Source organism: Schistocerca gregaria, chromosome X (assembly GCF_023897955.1).
Source record: "Schistocerca gregaria isolate iqSchGreg1 chromosome X, iqSchGreg1.2, whole genome shotgun sequence".
NCBI lineage: Eukaryota > Metazoa > Arthropoda > Insecta > Orthoptera > Acrididae > Schistocerca > Schistocerca gregaria.
The window spans coordinates 771,997,707-772,014,376 of NC_064931.1; the positions used below are offsets into that span (position 1 = coordinate 771,997,707).

At 36.1% G+C, this 16,670-nt stretch overlaps 1 protein-coding gene across 2 annotated transcripts in view; it reads left to right on the plus strand.

The window, feature by feature from the left end:
• Positions 1–14,461, plus strand: part of LOC126298376 (TAR DNA-binding protein 43-like) — a 96,934-nt gene extending 82,473 nt beyond the window's left edge. For both annotated transcript variants that reach the window (XM_049989684.1, XM_049989683.1), the window contains exon 4: positions 6,342–14,461. In XM_049989684.1, coding sequence (XP_049845641.1) covers positions 6,342–7,295 — 954 coding nt within the window. In that variant the 3' untranslated portion in view covers positions 7,296–14,461. The remainder of the gene's footprint in view (positions 1–6,341) is intronic.
• The last annotated feature ends 2,209 nt before the right edge of the window (positions 14,462–16,670 follow it).

Below are 16,670 nucleotides of genomic sequence, written 5' to 3' on the forward strand. Positions count from 1 at the left end.
TATACATTTCCCTTTTTAAATTTTCTAACCTACCTGCCAGATTAAGAGATCTGACATTCCACACTCCGATTAGTAGAACGCCAGTATTCTTTCTCCTGATAACGACGTCCTCTTGAGTAGTCTTCGCCCGGAGATCCGAATGGGGGACTATTTTATATCTGGAATATTTTACCCAAGAGGACGCCATCATCATTTAATCATACAACCAAGAAATTTGCAACTTTGTAATCCACAGACACATAGAGCCATTTGTTGCCAACTTAGTTGTCAAGTATGCGCTAAAAGCAGAAATGTTTTCTTACAAGACAGCTTCAAGGTGTCTCATTAAATTATTTTGCTTGTGACATTTGTATGCATCTGCTACTGGACTTGGCTTACCATCTTACACAAATGGTTATTCAGAGTTAATTCTGAAGAAGGGCTTACATCACTGTCCCAATTCCAGTATGAACAACGAAGACTGCTGAAACCACACTCTGCTTCTGACGTTGAAACAGATTCAATGATTCCCTTCTATCATGATGCCTTGATTCATAGATTGAGTTCTTGGAAAAGCGCAGCTGCACTTTTTTTTAACAATTTGCGTCATTAAAAGGACTTATGTGCTCTTAATAAAGACAATGAAACTGAATTAAAAAATCCCACAAACTGTGGGTTTTTTACAATGCCAAAAACTGTACTCAGTGTTCCAGATGAGGTTCACAAGGAACTTGCTGCTGTGTTGTCCTCGGATGATTCAGATACTGATGGTGGTGAACAAATGGAATCTACAAAAAGGGTCAACACAAGTTCTTAAGTCTTGTCCATACTGCTCTAAAATGTCAAAGTCTCAATATAAGATTCACAAGGCTACATATTCAGTGTGTATTCTAAAAGGCAATAGCCAACTACAGAAAACTTAGTTTTGCATATGAATAGAGCTGTGAATTTTAATGCATATCAATATAAAATTTATAAATATTAAAGGATATGGGCTGCTGGCTTAATTAAATGACTGATGGCAGGAAATTACTTAGAAAGAGAAGTGATATTGTGTCTGCAAAGAAGAATAAAAGAGATCTGGGACAGGAAACAGTGGAACACTGTACATTAGTCACATTCAGAAAATATATGTAAGCAAGGATCATGAAACATCAGTGTGATAGAAAATTAGTGACAGGAGTGGTAGTCTGAAAATTATAGTAGGTAAAGGAGCTTATCTTATTATCATTGATGCACAATCAGCAGCTACTGCACTGATTCCATGAGTAAGCTTCCATTAAAGGCATCAATGCTGAAAATCTAAAGTAGTCATTGTAAAATAATGCACAGTATTTTCAAACACACATTCACAAAACAGTTATTGCTATGCCACCTCCAGATTCAGTTACTGTAATGTAGAATGCCAGTATGAACTTATTGAAAACTAACAAAGCCTGTACTATGCATACCAGGAAATCCAATATTATCACACTGCTTATTGAGCGATGGTATGCCCCCAAATTGTCATAAACCAGAGTGGAATTGCTGCTTGTCAGTGCCTTAAAACACTTGATCTGTTCTAATGAAATAACTGAGTTCATGAATCAAAATGAGCATAAAGTTATTAAACTGGCAGTGCACGATTGTCGCTACTATCTCGTTGATGTAGTATAAGTGCAGGAAAAGCCATATGACGTGCTGAAACCATGTTCATTTAAAACTACAGGTATTGATGCTCACACATATAGCATCTCAGTTTTTGCTTGGATGGACTGATAAGACATGCATTCTGAAGATTAATGATGACAAACCAGTAGAGGTTTCGTTATAGCTGATGATTGTGAAGCTTGACAAATCAGAATTCTCTCTCTTGAACAGGATTATGTACTAAACTAATTATTGACTTGTCTGTGTGGCTGTTATCATTACATTGCCAGTTATTTGTGGCTAAGAATCTCCAACTTTGGAATAGTGATGTGCAGTTCTGTGTTTTATTTAGAACCAAATAGTTATCTGCAATAGCTGTCATTGGAGAGCGCACCAGAATAATTTTTTACATTTTGCAAAGTCAGTGATTTCTGATTTTATAGACTGGGCAAGTAAAAGTCCATTTATACTCTATAGATTACTAAGGTTCATTTGAATATATAAAGCACTGACATATGATTAACAAATATGATTATTTTCAAGTAAATTACTGTAAGGTTGCTACCATGAACAAAGTTTGCCTTTGCATTGACCCATATATATTTCATAGTTATTTCAAACTAATCAGTGACTCTCTCAAATAATTACTTCCACATTTTTTGTTTGTACAACTGTCTGCCTTGATTGGTTGATGTGTTCTGTACTAAAAACTGTCATCTGCAAATTTTATTTAGCCAAGATGCTAATACAAATTTCTCATTGCTGTTGTCTTTGGTCTTCCATCACTTTCTTAGTTTTCACATTTGAAAATAATTTCAAAGTGTGTTCTTCTTGTTGCCATCTCCAGTGGTTTTGTTATGGTGGCAGACAATTACTGTAATGTATTGTTTACTAAATGCTCAGTCTTGTTACACTAATTAAAACCTTTTTACTGCATTTTAATTAAAAAAAGTTCTGTCCTACCACAGCAATGAACTTGTTCTTATATCTCTACACTCTTGAACATATGAAATTGATGCACTATACTAAAGCATTTCATTGTTCAATTATACTTTTTTTTTAAAAAAAGTCTGTGAATCAGTCCATCTTAAAGCATCCATGTGCCACAATGTCACTGTACTACTCAAGTTCTACAGCTGCTATCAGCCTGCTGTTACACAACTTCTGAAGGTTATATTATGAGGACAAAATGAATAAAGTGTCCTCAGATCCTGCACAATTTGCATACAAAAGAGTGATGCTTTAACTGATGAAATTTACATGTCTGAGAAAGTCATAAAAGAAAGAAAGAAAGAAAGAAAGAAAGAAAGAAAAGGAAATGGTGATATCTGTAGTAGAAATGATATCTGTAGTAGAAAGAATGACAGTGTGACAGATATTGGTTGTAGCTGTGTAAAGAAGTCAGTTTAATGATAGTACTGCACAAATGCTGAATAGGTCACTTAGTAAAATGTCATTAAGTAGTGAATGAATGGCTTTAACATTAACAATATTATGAGAAGGAAAGTTGCTACTAACCATATAGCAGAGATGCTGTGTCGCAGATAGGCACAACAGAAAGAATCTCACAATTATAGCTTTCAGCCATTAAGGCCTTCGTCAACAATAGACACACATACGCACATGCATGCACACTCACACAAACGCAACTTACACACATGACTACAGTCTCAGGCAACAGTTGATGAAGGCCTTAATGGCCGAAAGCTATAATTGTAATAGTCTTTTTGTTGTGCCTGCCTGCGACTCAGCATCTCCACTATATGGTGAGTAGTAACTTTCCCTCTCATGATATTGTTACAGTCCATCCTGCATTTTCCATTTTTGACTTTAATATTATGTATTTTGGGATATCTTGTCATCAGATAGCAGGTACATCAAGATGTAGAGATGAACTGAAGTTGTACGTTACATACATGACTGTCAGATGTAGCATCAGCTGATGATGTTTTACTAAGTGACATTTTCAGCATTTGTGCAGTACTATTTCAATTATATACTATGGTTGCATGCTTCCTGTAAGACTTCTTGCTGAATCCCAGAGAATGAAAGATACTATGCAGCTGTACATGGAAACAAACACTAAAACAATGATGATAGTTGTACAAAAATCATAAAAAATTTTAATTATTATATTTGTAGTGCTGGAATACATTGAAATCGCCATGTAACAGCTCTGTGGCATGTGGCTAGAGGAACTAAAACAAAGTGGTATAGGTTGTTTCCACTATATCAGTAAGCTACATCATTTTGTTTTGGCTGCTCTAGTGACATGGTACAGTACTGCCATGTAGGTATTTCGACATGTGCCAGGACTGTAGACATGTATGTTGGTCATTCACAGTTCACATGTCACAGTACCCTTTTTTTCTCTCCCCCTCCCAGTGTAACAGTGTGCAAAAGTTACGTAAAAAGGTAGAGTTGCTTTCATTTGATGCCAAAATCCTATTTCCTACAACAACACTGTATGCTCCTCATTCATAAAACTATCCTTCATTAGGTTGAGTTGTCAAATTTTATAGGCCAATACCTGAGTTACACGAGATTTATTGTGCTGGATTCAACATGCCTGTGTAAGATAAGTATATTGTGTACGTCAAACTTGAGTGAAAGGACTGGATGGAAAGAACAGAAACTGGACATGGGATTTTCCTCCATATTACTGATGACTCATGTATCTTAGGATCAAGTACTAAAATACTAAAGTGGAAATAATGAGCATTGAAAAACACAGACAGCTATGTTAATGGCTGAAAAGACATTCTAGTGTTGGGTTGACACTAATTACCTCCAGCTTCAGTTTCAAGTTAGCCAGATCACTCTTTAAATCCTTTTCCCTATTCTGATATGAACAGCCATTGGAAGTGATAATTATCTTTTGTGTATAACATACTGTTTTATAAAATGAACAGTATGAATTTGCTTTTACCCTTCTTTGACCCTTATCCTATATGTCCAGGTTGACATCTTTGCTTCCATAATCAGAAAAGATAAAATTGTGTGTTTAACTTCTGACTAAAACATTGCTTGGGAGTTAGCTCAGTAACACACCATATATGTCCATTGTTACTATTAAACTAATTTTAAAAGTGAAAGAAATAGCAGCTCCCTTTGCTGCACTTGCATCTTGTTTATTTACGTTATGTGAGAGGTGTTACTGTTCTCTCAAGCTTCCTTCCTAGAAAGTGACATATGTCTCCCACATCTTTCTTAGGAGCAAACATGAATACCTTTTAGTGGTCAAAATGATACAAATTTTTTTTTTCAATATAACTATTCTCTCATTCATTCTGCCAATAATTATACAGTCAGTGCAAGAAAATTAAGTACCTGATATCCATTCCAAAAAAGACTGTGCTTGTTGCACTGTAAATTCACAGGAATTTTTTCTTCATGTCTGGTCCTTGTTTTACCTTCTTAGTTTCCATCTCAGTCATGCTGTATTCATCATATTTTCATTCCCCATGGTATTTAATTGAAATCTTTCACCCCAATATTGAAAAGTGCTTTCTGTAAACCTGTTGTTGACGAAAACTATTGCCGACACACTCTTCACTGACGGCACTCTCCCCTCCTATGTTTTTTTAATTAGAAAAAAATTTAAAAAATAAAAACAAATTGTGTAGTGTGAGGAACATTGTTGTTGTTGCTGAAGAGTCACTCAAATTCTTTTATGAGTACATATGTTTGGCTTCAGCTGCACAGAAGGTTATGGATCCATGATGAGTGATGTCAATGTTTCAAGTTGTTGATGATTGTTGTAAGGTGTGAAGCACATTTGTGGGTGAAGAATCTGGATTTTTTTGTTCATAGATGAATATGCAGATAGTTTTCTGTTTAACGACCTTGCACTTACTTTCAAATTGTCAAGGCATTGCCCAAGATTCAGGAACTATTCAAAGGACAAACAGTAGGCTTTCATTGTTATGAATATTATTTGAAGCTTCTCGGATTTTACTTCTGTTGATCTCATTGGGGATCTTATACTCATCAGCACACTTAAAATTTTAACCCAACCTAACATAATCACTGATGGCAGCATTTTACATTGGATGGCTGGCCATACCATAATATTTTTCTGCTTGTGGTAGTGAACTGGAAACGGACATGTGAAGTAGCTTTTGTATATGTTTAAAGTGATTCTATTTTTGATCTTGACCTCCACACCAATTCCGCATCATCTTGATTGTGTGGGCATTTATGCTTATATACATGCATATTGTAATTTATTTGGTAGTACAACACGGTGTGGTTGTGAATTTATGGAAAAACATCAAATTAAAACACAGTACCTTATTTCTTCTCTCCCACTGAGTGAGTTGGTGCTTTCATTAACACGCTGGACTCTCATTTGGAAGGATGGCATTTCAAATCTTGATCCAGCCACCTTGATTCAGGTTTCCCTAAATCATTTGAGGCAAATGCTAGCATGTTTCCTCTGAAAAGCACATTTGATTTCCTTCTCCATTCTTCACTAATGCAAGCTTGTGTGTGCTCTGTCTACCAATGACCTTGTTTGCAAGATGTTAGACCCCAGTCCTCATTCTTCCTTTCTTTTGTTCGCCTCCTATTCTGCGTCAGCCTTTCCGTATTTCTCCATGGTATGTAAATGTGTTTGTTGAGAAATAGAGTTTGTGATACCGTTTATTGTCTTATAGAGGAAATAATTTTTAGGACACACAAATCTAGAAACTTTCAGGAAATGCTCATAGTCTATTCTTTTTTTGTTACAGGAGGGACAGGTTCAGCAAGTTCCGTGTAAAGTGTTTGTTGGACGGTGCACTGAAGATATGCAGTCAGATGACTTGCGTGAGTATTTCTCCAAATTTGGGGAAGTAACTGACGTCTTCATCCCAAAACCATTTCGTGCATTTGCTTTCGTCACCTTCTTGGATCCAGAAGTGGCTCAGAACTTGTGTGGTGAAGACCACATAATCAAAGGAGTCTCGGTACACGTGAGCAATGCGGCACCGAAAACGGATCCAAACGGTCGCTCTTATGGGGGCAGAGGCCTCGGATCTCGGGAGCCGAAGAACTTGGCAGGCCCTTTCGGGGGAGCGGCAGGAGCTGCGCACCACTATCACCATCCTGGCGGTCCGGGAGGAGGTGGTGCAGGTGGTGGCGGATGGAACCGGGCTGGCCCAGGACCAGGAGGCAGGGCTCTAGACATGCCCAATCTCCAAGCGTTGGGTATTACAGGACAGGCCGGTGGCCCAGCTGCAGGTGGGGCTGGTCAAAATGTTGCCAATCCACTAGGCATGGGTGCACTGAACCTTGGAGCCGTAACTGTCAATCCTGCACTGGTGGCTGCAGCTCTCAATCAGGCGGGCTGGGGTCTCATAGGCAATTTACAAGGTGGCCAGGCTCCAGGACCTGGGCCAGGGGGTGCTGCAGAGGGAGGCCCGGGTCCGGCAGCATTCGGTCAGCCTGGAGCTCCGGGATTTGCTGGAGCACCAGGTGGACCAGGGCCGGGCCCAGCACCTCAGCAAGGAGCTGCACCCCCTGCTGCAGGAGCGCAAGCTGGAGGTAGTTTTCTCAGTTGGATGAGCCAAGGTACTCCCACTGGGGGAACCGACGCCAGTCAAACTGGCAGTGCTCCTGGTACGAGTACCCCCCAGCAGCCTGGTCCAGCCCCTGGGTCGTGGCCTCAAAGAGGCAACAAGGAAGGCTACCTGAAATATGAATAGGCAGGTAAAAGCAAAGTGGAGAAAAATGTGCTGTCAGGTCCTTAACACTTTCCAACACAAGGACAATGCTTTCTTTATTTACAAAATGCTTTCTTAACTGATGTGAATCATTTTATATTCTTAAGGTAAGTCATGTCAATCTGAAAAGTGCTTGCCCACTTTGGTCATTGGTGCTTCTGTAATTGCCGCGAAATTTTAGACTTGTGCTTCCTAGGTTTTTCATCTGAAGTCGTGCCAGTTATTTCTGGTTACTAAGATAGATACTGAACATAGGAAAACCTATATTTGTGAAATACAACATTTAAATGTGCATCTCAGAGCTCTGAAAGAAAAGTCCTTTATCCAGCGCAATTGAAGTAAGATGATTGTGTTTGTATTCAGTGTCCAGAATCCCAAAAATATTCTCCCTCTCCCTTAAATTTTTGTACTGTCATCATCATCAGTAAAGATAGGGAGCTCATAGCACAGTGTGACATTGTTAATACTTTGTAGTATGAAGTGAACACGGGTTTATGAAATAGTGTGTTGGCAGAATTATAAAATTTTTAACTTTCTGTGCTCAGAAAAGTTTTGTTCTTTCTGTTTGTAGAACCTTACCATTTTGTAATGGATATCAGGTTAGTCCTTGTTTTAATTGTTAAAATTTTGATAACTTTTGTTCATGCATTACTTCATCTCAGTACTGGCATCAGATAATCGTGAATTGAGCTGAATAGTTTATATATGTACATGCTTCACAGAGGGTTTCTTGTTTTGTTAAGTTCAGTGTTGTGTCAGATTTTTGTTTCTCCTTTGGTAAACTTATTTCTAAAACGTGCACAATAATTCTGCATCTGACTTTTTATGTACATCTGACGATAAAATGAGTTCCCATGAGATGTATTGTGAGTAACAGAAATCTCAACAAGCTAATTATTTCTCATTTCACTTAGTTACTTTGTTTCCAGAATTCTGGTCACTAAAATACATAGTATGGTCTTTTAGAATTACTTGTAGCCAATGTAGTCATTTGTGATATTTCATCAGAAATGAAGGCAGAGGGATTAAAAATGACATCATGTAAGAAGTGTGTTGATATCAAGTTGTAGTAATTATTTTGCAGACTGTTTTATGTAAATTACTAATATTTTGTAAACTGTAGTTGACTTTCACTCTGAACCTCCATTGATAGTGTATATATTTCAACGTATTCCTAATATTGTCAACAAGAAATGGATCATTTTGCTCGAGAAATTGAGGAAATTAAGTTTTCTTTTCATATATTTTTTATAATTAAATGACAGCATTATAAAAATATCGCGATAGATATTTTATATGATTACTAATTACAGTTTACTTCTTGTTAAAGACTTCAGTTCATTAGCCTTACGGTTTCTTCTTTCTCTTTATTACAGTCTCTCAAAAATGTCTACGGTTGCCATGTTTTAAAATCAAAGCACAAAATAAAAATTATAGGCCATTATTTGTTTTCACACTTGTATGACATTTGAAAGCAAATGGCCATGTAGTGTGCTGGGCCAATGGAATTAATGATAAGGTCTGTCATTGGCAACATAATGTGGCTCAGTTATATGCTGCGGGCAAGGGGGTGGGGTGTAAAGTGTTAGCAAGGCAAAATTATCAAACTGAGAGAAGAATGTAGAAATAGTATGAAAAATACTGTTGCACTGTTTTGTTTGAATGTTGGAAAAGAAAATATGAACTGAGGAAAAAAAACATTACCTCCTCTGTATGTAATATCTCTCTCTTTAATTACATATACAGGGTGGTCAGAAAATGTCTGAAACGCTTGTCATGATGTTGTAGGGCAGATTGTACTGAGACATAAATGTTAAGAGAAAAAATGTGATAAGTTGCGCCGTTTAAGAGTTATTTAGTGTAGAATTTAGCCAATCGGGGCATCACGCGCTCACATTCAAGCAGCCTGCCAGGGACGGTGTTACCCAACAAGTGCTTCGTCTCGTTACCTGAAACTTGAATTTACGTGCGCGACGATCTGATTGGCTGACTTCAATGCTAAATATCTCGGAAACGGCACAACGTATCACATTTTTTCCCTAACATTTATGTTTCAGTACAACTTTGCCTACAACATCACTACAAGCGTTTCAGACATTTTCTGACCACCCTGTCTATCGGACAGGTAGTACAAGTGAGGGATGTATATGAAGAGGGATATATTCTGGACACTGGAAGCATATGTTCCATAGATCAAAGAACCCTTCCCCCCCCCCCCCCCCCCCCCCCCTCTCTCTCTCTCTCTCTCTCTCTCTCTCTCTCTCTCTCTCTCTCTCTCTCTCTCTCTCTCTCTCTCTCTCTCTCTCTCTCTCTCTCTCTCTCCCCAGTCTCCCATCTCCAGCACTCTCAGCCTCTCCCTCATTCCTTCTGACCATGTTGTAAGTCCTGCGACTAGCTTGACTGAAATTTGTTTAGGTCAGTTAATCATATATTGTGGTCATTTAATATTGTCTGTCTGTTAATTCCAGTCTGCCTAATTGACCTCTCCCTCATAGTATTGTAGTATTGGGAATGAACTCAAGTGTGTTATGAGTCTAATGTGGCAATAACGGTTGCTGTAAAGATGATATTAATTAGGTGTTCAGAAAATTCATCGACAATTTAGGTTGTGTATATTTACAGGAAGGACAATACTATTATGGACATGACTTTTCTCTAGTTGTGGTTCCCATTCCCCAATCCTCCTCCTCTCTCTCCTCCCCCCTCCCCCCCCCCTCTCTAAACTACTTTATGTGCTGTGCAGTGACTGGTGATAATTGCTGTGGTTATTTTGTATTAAGAGAGATTGTATATAAGTAAACTGAATATGGTCTTTCAATGTAAGATTGCTAGGAAAGGATGCAAAATTCTTTCATGTTTTACTGCCTTATTGTACTTGTATAGTTACATTTGTTACATAAAGTTGGAAAGTGTTAACAATTGGTATCTTTGACAGATTTAGTGATGTGCCTAAGAATGTGCACAAAAAAGTGTTTTATTCTGTAGGAGAATGTTGTACTTGCACTTCGTAGCCTAATGTGCCTATCTTTCTCAATCTGCAGCCAGTTTTTCTCCCATTTGTTTTTCACTGTGTAAACTAAACATGCCTCAGGGAAGAAAGGAATCACTCACTTGCAGTTCAATGTGATATGTTTTTTGACAGTTAAAGAAATATAAGACTGCAGAGCAGCCTAGTTATCAGTGTTTTGTTATTACTATTAATAATATTATTATTTGTATTATTACAGTAACATTATTTGAACTTAATAGAAGTATTTCTACTGTGAGAATGATTTTGTTCGAGGAAGGAATTTAATTTCCTTTTATTTTATTTTCTTCTGTTAAAAAAAAATCTGGTTTCAGAATGGAAAACTTGACAAAATAAGCTGATCTTTTGCTGTTATCTTATGGATGATGTATTGTGTGCTGACAGAAACTATTTTTAAAGGCATCGCTATATGTGCAAAATGTTTTTGTGCTCAAGGAGACTATATTGTTAAACTAATTGATGTGTTTATTTGTAATCCAGAAATAACTAAAACAGTGTGCAAATTAATGTGATACAAAGGTAAATGATGAGAATTTACTAGACTGGAGAGAACTGTTATATTGTCTATAGATTAAGATATGCAGTGTGCATTTGATACAGTTTTTAATATTTTATAATTTCAGAAGGGAAACACAGTATTTTAGCAATATTTTGATGTTCTCGGTTACTCTTTTTATAGAATGAATGACACCAACTTTAGTAATGTTTCTTACATAGTTACGCCACGGTGGATATGAGTAAACGGTTTGGTGATGAGAATATTTCAGATCTTATGTTCACTAAAACAGAAATTATCTCTCAAAGAGATGTCACATTCATTGGTGGATGTGAAAAAGAGAATATGTTTCCTGTAGATTGTTTAGAAGATGGATGAATGAAAAATAAATCTCTCAGGGAACAAAGAAAGATATCTATGTGTAGTAATTTTAATTTATATGTTTTGACAGACTAAAGTTGAAAGTGATTGGACCAATTACTTGTATAAAATTGATCCAGAAATCTGTTTAATTGTGTGTGCCAGTGAATGGTGAAATAATACTTGAAAGTTGAATTAAAACCACTATTGTCAGCTGTGGCAAATGTTACCATGCATCTACTCATAAAAATGGGAATTTTCAGTGTGAGGAATGAGTTAGGGTGGGACTTGTATTTATGTTGTATCATTTAAAATTCTTCCATTTAACTGTCGTCTGAGACACAGGGCTCACAATTTGATAAAGCTGTGATAAAATGTGTGAATGTTAAGCATCACTATATGGAGCTGCCTACTCTGTTGTACTGTACCGTACCTAACTTCTGTCGTAAGAAATTAGTTTGATTCAGCCTTTCCTGTACAAAAAAGGGTTTGAAGAGAAGAAATGTCATTTTTCACCCACCTCATCCGTCAAATGTAAATTATTTAGCTATGGGCCTCATACTGTAAACACTGGATGTTGTTTTTCTTGTTAAGTATACCAGGCACTACTTTACTGTTTCTGAAGTTTTACATCAGTAATTTAGTAGACAGGGGAACTGGAGGATATCATAATGAAGGGCTGAATCTAACACCTTAGTTTTCTTCAGTGTTGCTATTTTGTTAAGTTCATAGCATATACTGTTATTGGATATTCTTTTTGTTTATTACATTAGAGTACCGAAGCTGTCTGACCTTACCTTCAAAGAGAGCGAGTGAGTGATGACTTGAACCCGTCTGCATGTCGAATGCTTGTTTGTCGTTTTGAGTGTGTTTGATGAAGAAGTTTTATTATAACAATGTAAAAAGTAGTGCTTACCAGTACTTGTATATTAAAGATAATTATTTATCTCCTAAACAATCTATATATTATATTATTATTGAGTGTTAAAGTGTTGTATCATATTGAGAACAGTATGATTGTTTCTTTTATATGACAAATACTTTTTGATGGCATGGATATATATAGTTACTGGTTTGAAAGTGCATGGATCTTATATTTTCTTCAGAATGTTACAAAAAAATGTTAAGTGAGAGCAATTCAGTGTGGACAGTATTTATAAAGGAATGTAATTTAAGTGTGGTATGGAGCAAGAAGGTTGTGTATAATACTGTGCAACTCTTATTATTTGCTTGTGGAACACTTTAAAGGGAAAAAAGGCCACCATTTTTATTATGAAACCTGTCAGTCCTAATACTTTCTATTATTATGTGAAAAACTAGTAAATTTTTACAATGGATACATAGTTGTCCTAGTTTTTTTCCCCTTTTTGTGCAACTTTATTAGATATGGCTGTCGCTATCTGCCTTTTAACTGAATGGATAATTTTTTGTAGTTGAAAATGTCAGTTGTTTCATGCAATTGTTGGGTCTTGGATTTTGGTTGGCACTTAACCTTTTGCTCTACTTTTATATGTCTTCACAAATGAGCTACAGTGGGAAAAAGTTGTAAAAAGATCACTTACTGTGTAATTCAGTCAGTCAATGTAGGCAAAAGCAGGAAGTGATTTTATGTTATTCTCAGGATTGCTGAATTTCTCAAGGTAATGTCCTGTACTTAATGCTCAACTGTATTTATATTTCATTATTCCATTTTATATCACTTATTTGTGGAAATGGAATAGTTGATTTCTTTTTTTTTTTATGAGGTGGAGGTAAATTAATGTTGTTTCCCAGTTACGCAGTTCAAAAAATGCTGTTTGTAAATGTTCCTTGAGGAATATATTTTCTATCTAATGCTTCAGACTCTGTTAACCCTCACAGTTCACACAATCACAACCTCATGTTTTGTGCCAGAATGTGTGAACTGTGAAAACTATCTTCATGTTCTGTAAATCTTGCTACTGGCATATTTCATCAGTAAATTTCCTGAGAAGTAGTATATTATGCTAAATTCAACAGTGTACCAACTACGCTTGTTGTAGTTCAGTACAATTTTTGTTGTATGAAGTTATAATCCTGAAATGCTGTGCATTTGAGCAGACAGAAGCACTAACCAGTAGCTTATAATGAGTAAAATTTGGTGAGTGACTACTCTTAATAGTCTGTTTATAGGATCTGTTAATGACAAAATAGTTTTCTGAACAGAAATGGATGGAGTAGAAGATAAAATTATGAAATATTTGCTGAATCTAATAACAGAAGTCAGTTCAAAATAATTATGGGACAGGAAGTGCCATTACATAACTGGTGTCCTTGTAAAGAGATGATGAGTGTTCCACACATTATATGCCCCTGTACTGTAATTTGTATTTAAAGGAGGCTGTGAATGGTAGCAATTGCTGTGTAAACTAGTTTGCACGCTCTGCCCAGTGCATTCAGAGTAGCTCAGTTATTTTGTTCTGTTAACAATGGCTGTTCAGAGCCGAGAAAATTGTTGTGTAAATGAAGACCAGATTTGTGGTATATTTATGTAATACAAGTAATTTAAAAGGCCATTGCACTGTGAAGACATAGTGTGAAAAGAGGAAGAGTCACTATTGTGGTGAAGTTGTTGTTTTCTTCTTATTGGATTATATAAAACTGTTTTTACTAAAACTGAATTGTTGAGAAAAGCTTCCTTAGCACCAGATTTTAGATTACCTTTAAGTTTGTGAAAATGTCATTACAAAATACTGTGTAATGTGGATTAAAGTGTTACTTTGAAAACACTTTTTAGAATTATGTTCTTCTGGGAAAGTTCTGAATCAGGATTCTCATTTTGTTTGCTATTAATAGAAAATATTGTGGAAGCAAATATGGTACAAATAAATTAATGTCATTGTTGGCAATGTGTGTACGTAAGCTATAAAGAGAGGCAAATCTTGAGTGTTTTTTGTTTTTTTGGTGTGAGTTTAAATTGTGTGTTTATACAGACAAAAGAATGACAATTATATGAAAACTTCATGATGTGTTGTTGTTTCCCTATCCTTTCCATCTTCAGTTACGTGTTGTGCTGGTGATTTTAAAGGCTGTTGTGAACTGGAACATTTTCTTTATTCATTAAAGAACACTTTATCAGTTCAATAATAATCAAAAAAACTTAATTAAATTTATTTTTACTTAGTCCTTGTCATTTTGGTACTTTGTGCAGAAAATGATATTTGAAGCTTTACTAATGCAAATTTTGTGCATTTGAGATTGAAATATAGTGTTTGGCAGTCGTCTAATAAATAAAGTATCAATTCATTATGGTGTGGATGCATATGGCACAAAGTTGGCTAACACCTGAGCTATAAGGCTTTCATATTTATTATATTTTACAGTAGGTGTAACTGTGATTATGCTACCCAGAATATTGGCAAGTGTGTTGCTGCACATGGGAACATCAAATACCTTGTAAACATAAATGAAATGGTATCATTTATGATATATCAAGTAATGGAAGGAGTGAGGACAACCATTCAGCAAGTTGAGGCATTGTGTGGCTGACCACTCAATGCCTAAACTATATTTTGAGTGATCACCTTTACTTTTTCTATTATTTATTTTTCCCCGATGACTTCCCCGTATCATATTTGTGTGTCATTTAATTATTTTAAAGTCCTTCCAGTAATATTCCTGGTGATTCATGTCCTTTTTCTTTCCCCCTCATCTAGGTACTTAAATTTCATTTAACACATTGACTGACACCCTCATAGTTATGGATGTTTCACATCCAGGCCAAGCCACAGTGTCGGGCATAAGTTTCTGTCTTGGCTGCCAGTGGCCTTGTGGGAGTTGACGTGTTAAATGGAACTTTTCCCTATTGGTCTTTTGTAAATTTTTAGGCAATAATTTGCCCATGCAAATTCTAATATACAGTAGTTTTTTCATTTTACACTATATGTTCAATCTACTCTTTTTCATGGAAAGTGTTTATAAGCTATAAAATGAAAAGTTCATTTTTGTTAATGGACTGTTACTCAACAGTCATGAGGTAAAATTTAAGATTTTGGTGGTATCTGCCATACTAAATGCATGCATGTTTTAATAATAAAAACAAAGGATTTTCCCCAAATTTTATGTGCTTGTAATTATGGTGATAAGACTGTTCACTGAAAAGATACTGCATTCTTCCATGGGAGGTCCAGATTTAACTCAGAATCTAGGAATTGCATATTACAACTTAAGAGAACTTTTGCAAATGTCATTAATGGTTTATAAAATACTGTGATTTACTTTGCTAAATTCTAGCAGTATGTAGCAGAAATATGCATTTACACAGAGTGATGATAAAATATGGTTTCTAATTTTCAAGAGACTGCAAGGATAGCTCAATGGTAACAAAATAGACTTCTTAAAACTGGTCAAGTGTTCTTCAGTATGTGAAATCATTTATACAGTTGCAAGTGAAATAGTCCAAGATGGATTGATTCTGATTTTTAAACTGAAGCAAACACAAAGCATTTTCGCTGCCAGATATCCATTGAGGGCACTGCACAATGTGCCTGTGTCTGCCTTGATGGAAATTGTTTACCAAATTAATTTTTGATGTTTTACCATTAGTGGGATTTTAATCATGAGAAATGTTGAAAATACAGAAAAATATGCAATAAAATAAACTTCAGTTTCAGTGTTCTTAGTAGTTTTCTACTGAATGGAATGGTTTTGACCCCTTTGCCACCCCCCACCCCCCCTTCGTCCCTCATCTTTCAACAAGTATAAGGAACAGTCAAATGAAACCAGGACAGATGGGGGAAAAGTAAGTAAACTGTTTATTATTTCAAAAGTAATTGCTGTAACTGATGATACATTTATCCCACTGTGAGACAAGATGGTCAATTTCTTCATGGAAAAATTTTTGAGCCTGCATGTGGAAACAGGATTGTCCACAAAATCACACCTCTTTGAAGCAAGTCATCAGCCAAAAAAGTCTTCCTTCAATGCTCCAAAATATGGAAATCAAATGGCGAGGGATTGGGCCTGTATGGAGGATGTATAAGGCTTCCCAGTTAAACTTCTACAGTGCACTCAAAAAAAATCTTGGGAACATGTGGGGAAGGGCAAACATGGATGCAGTAATTGTTCAGTAGGCAACTGCAAAGATTTTTACAAGAAGGCAGTGACCATCTTGTCTCACAGTGGGGTAAATGTGTTAACATTTCACCCTTTTGAAATAATAAACAGTTTACTAACTTTTTTTCCACTTGTCTTGTTTTAATTTGACTGCCACTTATAGCTAGTTACATAGTGTGATAATAGAGAATGCCATCTGCAGCACAGGCTCTTATTGTGACCAACATCTACAGTTGACCTTAATTAACTTTAAAATTATGCATTTACATCTGTAGTGGAATGTTTAGTAAAGTGTAATCAGCAGAATAAAATGTGTTAAATAACTGATTTGTTTCTTTGGTAACTACTTTGTAGGTACTTCCTTGCACAGGGATAAAGTATATTAGCATTGTGTGAGTTT